Source organism: Propithecus coquereli, unplaced genomic scaffold, assembly GCF_000956105.1.
Source record: "Propithecus coquereli isolate 6110/MARCELLA unplaced genomic scaffold, Pcoq_1.0 Scaffold173, whole genome shotgun sequence".
NCBI lineage: Eukaryota > Metazoa > Chordata > Mammalia > Primates > Indriidae > Propithecus > Propithecus coquereli.
Genome location: NW_012141969.1, coordinates 3,267,549 through 3,277,841, shown reverse-complemented (window position 1 = coordinate 3,277,841; position 10,293 = coordinate 3,267,549). Strand labels below are relative to the sequence as shown.

Below are 10,293 nucleotides of genomic sequence, written 5' to 3'. Positions count from 1 at the left end.
AATGAAATAATGTGTTTTACAGTAACGTGGATGGAACTGAAGGCCATTATTCTAAGTGAAGTAACCCAGGAACAAAAAATCAAATACCACATGTTCTCACTTGTAAATAAGAGCTAAGCAATGGGTATGCATGGTCATACAGAGTAACTTAATGGATGTTGGAGACTCAGAAGGGGGAGAATTGGAGGGAGGTACAGGATGAAAAATTACCTGTTGGGTACAATGTACGCTATTCAAGTGATGGGTACGTTAAAAGCCTAGACTTCTTCACTATGCAGTTCAACCATGTAACAAAAAACATCACTCATACCTCCAAATCTATTTAATGAAGAATAAATATTAAATAAATGTTTAGGATACCTAGACCAAATTATTTTAAAGCACTTTAGAAGCATTTTCTTAAAGACTCTTATTATGTTAATTACAAAGTGTTTTGAAAATCTCTTTTCTAAAGCAAAAATGGGTCAACAAACTTTTTCTGTAGAGGGTTAGACAATAAATATTTTAGGCTTTGTGGGCCACATGGTCTCTGTCACAAATACAGCCTTGCTGTTTTAGCAGGAAAGCAGCCATTCGATAAGCAAATGAACGAGCGTGACTGTGTTCCAATAAAACTTTATTTACAAAAAAAAAGCAATGATGTAGATTTGGCCTGCAGACTATAGTTTATGAGAAGGCTAGTTGTTAGGCAACTCAATTATTACATTACTATATGTGCTTTTAAGTAATATTGCCTCTTTTAATCCTGTAATTATTTTTTTACTAAATCAAACTGGCTCTGCTCCCAATTGTGTGAATTAATTATGTTTCATTTGTCAATATAGGGGCAGCTCATGGCCTGTCGTCCATTCTTCAGATGCTGCTTTCTTACCATGAGCACCTCAAGCCCTCAGATCGGGAGCTGGTGTGGCAGAGCGTGGACTTCCTCATGGAACAGGAACAGAACTGCAACTGGCCGCCTGAGCTCGGCGAGACCATCGAGAGAGAGAATGAGCTGGTCCACTGGTGCCACGGCGCTCCAGGTCTCATATACTCCGTTATCTGAAAACATGGCCTTTCATCTAGCTTAGCCACAGGGAGGTTTTTTTTTCTGAGAAGTGAGGGTATTTCTCATTTTATGTCATTACTATGTGAGATAAAAAGGTCAAGATGAAATTTTTCAAAGCCAAAAAGTCTTGATCTATAAAGGACTTCTGGAAATGATCCCGTATTTAAATATATGATCGACATCTATTTGTATATAAAGTTAAACTAACACTGTGTCCAATAGAAATATAAGCCACATATGTAAGTTAAATTTTTAGTAGCCCCATTAAAAAGTAAAATCAGGTAAAATTAATTTTAATAACGTATATTATATAACCAAATGTACCCCAAATATTATTTTAATGTGCAACCATTTTAAAAATTGAGATATTTCACATTTTTAAAAAAATATGGAGTCTGTGAAATCCAGTGTATATTTCACACTTATATCACATGTCAATTGAGACTAGCCACATTTCAAGTGCTCCATAACTACATTGGACAGTGCAGATCTGGAGCCTGGCAATTCAGATGTGGCCCCTAAACTAGTAGCATGAGCAACTGTGTGCTTGGTAGAAATCCTGAATCTTCGGCTTCACCCCAGGCCCACTGAATCAAAATCTACATGTTAAAAATATCCTTTGGTGACTCATATACACCTTAAAGTTTGAGATACACTATTCTATAATTATTCTTCTTCAAATAGAAATTTCCATTAGTACCAAATAAAAAGTTCATAGAAATGAGAAGCCATCCCCAGTGAATTCTCTGGAATTGAGCCTAGAAATTTATCAGGCCCCTTCTTTCTCCTCCTTTTTAAAAATCCCATTATACTGCTAATTAGGCCTTTGGAGAAGGGGCAATTTGAAAGTAGTTAAATTCAAATAAATCAATTAATATTGGTTAATTGGCCATGGGAGGGACTTAAAATACCAAAATAACACAAAATATTTAGATTATGAGTGGATTTAATTTTCAAGGCTATGCTTCAATCCCATAAGCACAGCTTTAAAATATATTTGATTTCTCTTTGCTTTGTTACCTGAGTTTTATTCCCTCCTTTCTCCCCTTAATTAATATTCTTTAATCCAACTGTAATTTTATTTTTTCCTTGGTACAGTTTGAACTGATAAATAATGTAAATCATAGTCCAATGGCCATATTTTTGCTGCCTGTTACATTTACCTACGGAAGGAACTTCAAAGTGTGTGCTTGTACCAGTACCAGGGCATTATACCTTATGTCCTGGCTAACTCCTGCCAGTTATTATTTGAAACCATTTCATTTTCTTTGACCTTTCTGGAAAAAAAAAACAACACTTATTTACCATCCTGGAAAGGGTATTTGTTTTTGTTATGCTCAATTCTTCTATTGCCCATTCCCTCTAATCACTATCAGTCGTGGTCTCTGGATATCCTCCAAGCATCCCAGCCAGGATCCTGGAATTTTGGAGATGTCCCAGTTTAAATACAGAATATTTTAAAAGGACTCAATGTGCTAGTGAAAGCCCTGAAAAGAGTGGGAAGATAATCTACTAAAATGAGTGACTGGGTCAGTTAATTGATGTGGGTGTTTCGAAGGGCAGTTATTCTATCCTTTCTGTACACCAAATACCATCTGTGTTTGTTAGTCATGTACCGTAACAGTGCAGCATAGGATTCATCACTGTGGGACTTTGCTAATCCTCCTTTATCACTCATGTTCAGTGTCTGGAGAAGATTAAACATAGGTTCCAAAGCAAAATCATTCAATCCATGGATTCACTGGGCTACTAAAAATAAACCAATTCCAAAATGAATAAAAAACTAAATGGGGCACATTATTTCTGCCAACCCCACCCCCACCTCAAGGATATTTATCTTCCCTTTAAGAGATAATCAGCAGCGAACATGATTATAAGTCTGATAAGTGCAGGCCAAAGACTATCAAGATCTCTCAGAAGTTGGCAACAGTAAACTCTCAGAAAAATTCTAAAACAGGAGATGAACTAGAAAAATAATTTTATTTGTTTAAGGAAAAACTTTTTTAAGAGTAGATTTAAGAACAGCGCATATGGTTTGGGGCAGCAGACCAATTCTGTGATTAAAAACCTGCCAGAGCTAATCCATAATGTGGAACTTCATTAATGATACCTTATCTCTCCCTATAATTGTTTCCTATTGACTTTCCTCCAACCCACCTCTATAGGTGACAGCCCTAGTTGTCATTTATGCAGTTTAGAAATAGTTCCTGACTTTAATAACTCCAGGTTCTAATTGTATCTCCAACACTAACCGGCTAAGTGACCTTGAAAAGGGGTCACTTTGTTTCTTTTGTGCCTTTTTCTCTTTATGTGCGACATAGCATGTTGAGATAGAGCAATGGAACTCAATCTTTTTTTCACCATAGACCCCTTTTATACTATGGAGTCTTGCCATCCCTGAGGGATGTGTCCTAAAAGCTTTGCAAATACCCACATTTATAAATACCTAGTGTGGCATATAGCTTTTTCTCAATAAACGCAATAAAGTATTTCAGGAAGATTTAAATGACCCCTTCATAACCTTGGTGATTCTGAAATACAGGACCAAAGTCATCTGCAAAATCATTAAAACAAATGCTGTGGCTAAAATAAACTTTCAACTGCATTAGGTTACATCATTGCTGTGGTAACACTGACAGTGCATTTCCTTTACTTTGTGTGAAACACAGGTGTGGGTGTTTTTTTAAAAAAAACTCATTTCACAAAGGCTCTTGTGTGGGTGACTTTTAATAAAGAAGAACAAGGCTTTTGCAGTGCAGGTGACTTTGGTCACTAAGCTTTGTAGCGCACACCATACAATATGTGCCTCAGAGAAATTACACAAACCCAGAATGGATCTGGGTCATGATTCTCCAGTACGTTGAAACTGCACGTGCCAAGTCTAGCTGACACAAGGCTCTACCTGGATCCCATGTTTCAAAGATTTAGTCTCTCAAAATGTATTTATTAAGTAATAATTCATTCCTTTTCCCAGCTGTATTTTTCGAAAACATACATCGTTGCTAACTCATGTTTCTTATCAATGCACAATAATTAGTGTTCCTGTGATGAAACCCAACATTCCTTCCTTTTAGATTAAGCAGCCTTATTGTGGATTCCATTAGTTTGAGTTAGGAGCCAACAGGTTTAGAATTTTTTCAAGATCCCTTCCATGTACCATTCTGTGATCTAGGCTGCAAAAAGAGACCCTTTCGTTTGGCTAGAAACACAGAATCAATGCCTATTAGGCTCTCTGGGGCTAATGGCCCTGGTATAGCAATTAGACCATCTCAGCCCCTCTTCCTTCCAAATCTCTCATCTCCACCCCAGCATTGTCTTGTGCTGGGGTGAGAAAGGAGACATTATAGAGTCAACAGACATTTATAGAGCCCTTACCATGTGCCACATGCCATGCCATGGACTAGGGGAAAAAATGAATAAGATACAGTTCCCACCTTTGAGTAGTTTGTACTGTACTAGGGGAGGCAGCCGTGAAAAGAGATCATTTTAATCTGATTCTGTATAAATGCTAAGGCTTGTATAGGAAGTGTTGGGAGCTCAGAGGAGGGATTCCTGGTGCTGCCTCCAGGTTCAGAGAAGGCTTCCTGGGGGAGGTGATGCCTTAGCCAGTCTAAGAAAAGTAGAAAGCTTGTTCCAAGAAGAGTGAACAAGATGGACAGTCAGAGGCATGGAAGCAATGTGGGTGATTTGATTTTACTGAAGTGAAAAGCTACAAGCAGGGAATGGAGGAGAGGCAATGGGAGAAAAGAATGGAAGCTGGGTTGCAAAGGGCTTTCTGTATCATGCAAAGGCATCTGGGTAAGAGCGAGCCATTTAGAAGTTTAAGCAGGGGAGCGATATGGTCAGATTATGGTTTTAGAAAGGTCATTCATTCTGTTACAGAATGAATTTAAGGCATGGAAGAAGGGGGCAGAAGGCTAAAGCAATCATCCAGGAAGGACACCTAGAGCCTGAGGGAGGCCAGCGAGACAGGGCCTTCCCAGAACATGTCCTTCCTTCGCTCAGCTGGAATGGCTCCCTCTTCACCACGCTCTTTGCCTGGGGTCCAGAAGCACAGCCTGCTCTCAGAAGGAACCTGTAAGGAAGTAGGAAAGCATAAAAGGGAAAGAGAGAAAAGCCAAAGAGGACCATGTCTCACCTGGAGACTAGCCTCACCCTGATTCTGAAGGGAAGCTAAGAGGCACAGATCATATCAAAAAGTTGGCTTTGTCTTGAGGCAAGGGAGCTGACTTTTTGAACCACTGTGTCAGTGAGTCATTGGCCAATATCTGCAGGGGAGTGGGTGCATAGCATAGCCTCCCATTTGCCTAAGGGCAAATCTCCCAAGAAATGGGCAGTCCTGAGCTTTCTTAGCAGCCCACACTCATGGGAACTGGGAGATATGGCATCTGCTGGTAAGGTAAGGGTGATCCGGCCAGGGCACCAACAACGTCCAATACACCTGCCTTATTCTTTCTCAGTGTCCAGTAATCAAGTTAGATGGTGTCACTCCTTCTAGTAGGCCTTTTCTACCACCAGCTGTGGTTTAGGGGCCTTCGTGTGTGCTACCATGACACCTCTATTTCCCCACATGTGGTCTAATTAATACCTTCAGCTAAACTGTAAACACTATGAAAGTAGGGGCTTTTTAAAACCCTGGAAGCTACTACTGTGCCTAGCATATAGTAGATGCTCAATTAATATTTAAACAGTCACCAAGTCCTGTGAAATGTCTCTTTCATTAGCTTCGTTTTCATCTTTCTGCCAACATAATCAGCTCACAGCTACCCTGTTGCTCTTCTTCAGGTCTCTCCTGACACCACTGTAGGATATTTCATCTATAATAAAAATCACATTGTCATACGAAAATAAAACCAACCAATCCACAAGAAAAACACTTCCATTGGTTCCCTATTGCCTGCAGAATATGGTCCAGGCTGCCTAACTGGACTCATAAAACCATCCATAATTTGAGCCCATCTACCCTTCTACCCCACTGACCTATTCATTAGAACACTGCCCCATAGGCCTTCATATAGTCTGTCCTTCTTGGCTACAAATTTTTGCCCTTGCTGATCTTGGTGCTAGAATACCCTCCCTGCCTCACTTTGGGCTTAGAGTTTCCTATGCATTCTACAAAGTCCTGAAAAAGTCCTACTTCCATCCAAAGCCTTGCCTGACTGTCTTCTTGCCTGACTGAACTTCCACCTTTCCGATCCTGCCAGTATCATTGACAGTACCATTCACTTTATGTCTCAGCATCACCATGGGCTACACATCCTATTATGTATCAGTCATCTCAACATATTTTTATCTCCCTTTTTAGACAATGCCTTCCTGAAGGGCAGGAGTCATGTTTAACGTTTATATTCTATCACCCAGGGCCTGGACTGGCTACATAATTTGGATGGGGGCTCAGTGCAAAATGAAAATGCAAGTCTTTTTTAGGAAAATTGTTAAGAATTTCAAAATGGTAACAGTAGAGCATTAAACCCAGTATGGGACCCTTTTCAGGGCTGTGAGTTGTGAGCCTGCACAGGTGGCATGCCTAAGAAGCTGGTCTTGCCTAGGGCTATGCATACAGTAGATAATCAATGACTACTTTCAAATGAATGAATGCAAAGAATGAATGAATGTATGATTAAATAAGTTCAACTCTTTTAAAATCATCCTTTAGTTTGTGGAAGATACTTTGTTTTTAAAACCAAAAGAGAACAATGCTATAGGCAACCATTGTCAGTGGTTGACTGGAAAGCATCAGCTGAGCAAAGAGCCTGTTGCCAGGTATGTGTTAACCACAGGGAGTGTTAAAATGGAGATACTTAAAAAGAGAATGAAATCATGGCTCTCAGACAAATATAAAATGAACATATGTCAACCATTTTATTTAGTTCATTAATTAATGAGGGGACCAGAAATGTGTTACAACTAGTTCAAAAGGAAAACCAAAGAGCAGACATATTTATATAGGCCATTAGGAATATTGAAATGGATTTGCTTAATAGATGCAAAACTGGCTTCTTCCACAGACACAGAGGGAGGTCACTTCAATCTCTACCAGACAGAATGTAAGTTTCTAGGAACAGGAATTATTTACATTACTATCGGTTTTCTATAAGGTAATTTCTATGTCTACAGAGTCATAAAATAGCCTAGTCAAGGCAATGAAAAGCAAAGGTAACCCTGATGGATGAGCTAGTCAAGATACCTGCTATATTTCAGTCTTCCCCACCTTTTATATAGGAGGTAGGCTATGCAGGAGAAAATGTGATCTTGTGTTACTAATCTCCTCTATGAATATGAGCACCCAGAAATTAGAACTTGAGGAAAATCATTTCTATTAATAACTGTTGCTTATCTTATTTCTGTTCCTGCCTTTGTAATTGCTACTACCTTTGTTGACAAGCTTTGAAGGAACATTTCTTTCCTTGGAAAAATTAAATTGGGAAGGACTCATTTCACAGCTGGACTAGAAGTCTTGGCAAGGTTGTTTGGGAGCATTGTTGTTGTTGGAAAGACTCCCAGTTTTGCTCTTAAGAAAATGTGTATAGTTATAAGTACTTAAACATTATACATTCTGAGCCTCTGTGGGGGACTGGGCAAGCCGTATAAATATTTAGCCATTTCAAATAGCCATGTATACATAATGCTCACCAGGGTATGTATCATTAAATATTAACCTATTTGTAAATTAAATTATGGATTTTATCAATCTATGTACTTCAATCAAAATGTTACTCTTTCTCCAGGGGCCAAACCCTTGCTATAATTAAAACAACTTAAAATACCACAGCAAAATAAGACTCCCTTGTAGAACATTCTTTTGCCTTGCTACTCAAAAAGTGTGGTCCCCAGAAAGGCGCTTCTTAGAAATGCAGGATCTCAGGCCCCACCTCAGAGCTACCATATTGGAATTGGTGTTTTATCAATGCTCAGATGATTTGTGAGCTTCTTACAGTTCAAGAAGTTCTGCATTAACCACTGGAAGTGACCTCTAATGTCTTTATTGTTTTTACAGGAATTGCCTATCTGTTTGCCAAAGCTTATCTGGTTTCCAAGAAACCACAATACCTGGACACATGTATCCGGTGTGGGGAACTCACATGGCAGAAGGGCCTGCTAAAGAAGGGGCCAGGGATTTGCCATGGTGTAGCTGGTAGTGCCTACGTCTTCCTGCTGCTGTACCGACTCACAGGAAATTCTAAATACATCTACCGAGCCCAGAGGTCAGCTGTTCTTCATGTATATTTTTAAAACTTTTAATCTAATTAATTTTCTGAATAGGTAATGTAGCCACATGGTTTAAAAAGTGCAAAAGGGAATACATCAACTGTGCCCTATAGCCATGTAGTTGACTTCTCTAGAGACAGTTTCTGAGTTATCTCTCTAAAGATATTCTGTATATATACAAGGATATAGGTATGTGTCTTAGTCCATTTGTATTCTTATAAAGGAATACCTGAGGCTGGGTAATTTATAAAGAAAAGAAGTTTATTTGGCACATGTTTCTGCAGGCTGTACAAGAAACATGGTGCCAACCTCTGCTTCTGATGAGAGCCTCAAGAAGCTTTCACTCATGGTAGAAGGTGAAGGGGAGCTGACATGTGCAGAGGTCACATGGCGAGAGGGGAGGCAAGAGAGAGAGGGGAGATGCCAGGCTCTTTTTAAAAACCAGCTCTCACAAAAACTAATAGAGCAAGAACATACTCACCACCACCCCAAGGGCAATGAAATGCCCCCATGACCCAAACAACTCCCACTAGACCCCACCTCCAACATCGGGGATCAAATTTCAGCATGAGGTTAAGAGGGTCAAATATCAAAACTATAACTATATCTATATATAATTTTGTCCCTCTTTTTTTTATACAAATGGTAGCACCTTGCTATCTTAGTGATCACCCTATAGCAATACACAAAGAGCTTCTTCAACCATTTTTATTATTGCATAGCATTACATTGTATGACTGAACCATAGTTTATTTAACCAGTCCCATATTAGAAATATATTTAGATTATTTCCGATATTTTACACCACAAATAATGCTATGATGACTAACCTTGTACATAGACCATTTTGTACATGTATGGGTATATCTGAAAGGTAAATTCATAGACGTGGAATTGCTGTATGTATATTTGTAATTTTGACAGATAATGCCAAATTGCCCTCTATAGTTTATTTACCGGAAACCTGATAAAGATGGAATATCAGCTGTCTACCAGACAACATTGCTTTTAATAGAAATTACCCCTGATACTGGTAAACAGGGTAAAGTCGATCAAGAGGACTATGAATGAATTATAAATAACCAGGTAGAAAGCACAGGTCACAGGTAGGGGCTTCCCTGAATCCAGAGTGGCATGAAACTGGCATTCCCTTTGAGAGGACTTAGAAGCTGTCTATGTCCAAAGGTGGTTACAAGAGATACTGGTTTCTTGTGTGGCACTTTGGTCTTCTAAGCCAGGAAGTCTCTCACACCCACCCATGTGGTCTTATTCTTTGCATCTGAGCTGTCACGTGGAGGGGGCAGCTAAAGAATACTCCTTGTACTGTCGTGAAGATTCCCACTGAAGGTATATACCTGATGATTATCATATTGTTTGTGTGACCATTAACAAGTCACTTAACATGTTCTGTGCCTCAATTTCCTCATTCATAAAATATGGAAAATAGTGCCTGCCTCACTGGCATATGGAGCAGTTTAAATGAGTTAACATATGAAAAATCATTTAGAACAGTGCCTGGTACATAGTAAATGCAGTGTAAGTGTTCACTGTTATTATTACTATAAATTTGAGTTTTATTATTCCAGACTTTATACATAAATGTATGTTCATATATATGTATATATGTATGTGTATATATATATTTTAATAGGCTCCTATTATGTATTTATAATATACTGTGCATACTGTTTGCACCTTATAATTTTAAATGAACAATTTTTAAGAGACATCCTTTATTTCAGTTTGTATAGATCTCATTATTTTACGTGGCTATATAGTTATTCACTATGGACGTACCATAATTAATTTAACCATTCCCTAAATAACGACACTTGGTATTGTGTACAATCTTTACTAATACAAACAAAATTTCCCCAAACATCCAATACATACACTTCTGTGCAATTGTGCAAGCATTTGTTGGAAAAAAATTTAAGAATTGAAATCATTAGGTCCATAGGTATTTCTTTTTTTTTTTTTTTTTTTTTTTTTTTTGAGGCAGTCTCACTCTGTTGCCCGGGCTAGAGTGAGTGCCG

At 38.6% G+C, this 10,293-nt stretch overlaps 1 protein-coding gene across 2 annotated transcripts in view; it reads left to right on the top strand.

Moving 5' to 3' along the window:
* Positions 1-10,293, top strand: part of LANCL3 (LanC lantibiotic synthetase component C-like 3 (bacterial)) — a 96,774-nt gene that overhangs the window by 80,680 nt on the left and 5,801 nt on the right. Inside the window, exons 3-5 of one of the 2 annotated variants that reach the window (XM_012642095.1) lie at positions 825-1,022; positions 8,046-8,253; positions 9,206-9,290. In XM_012642095.1, the coding sequence (XP_012497549.1) occupies positions 825-1,022; positions 8,046-8,253; positions 9,206-9,269 (470 nt within the window). In that variant the 3' untranslated portion in view covers positions 9,270-9,290. The remainder of the gene's footprint in view (positions 1-824; positions 1,023-8,045; positions 8,254-9,205; positions 9,291-10,293) is intronic. The other variant, XM_012642094.1, reaches the window with a different exon arrangement.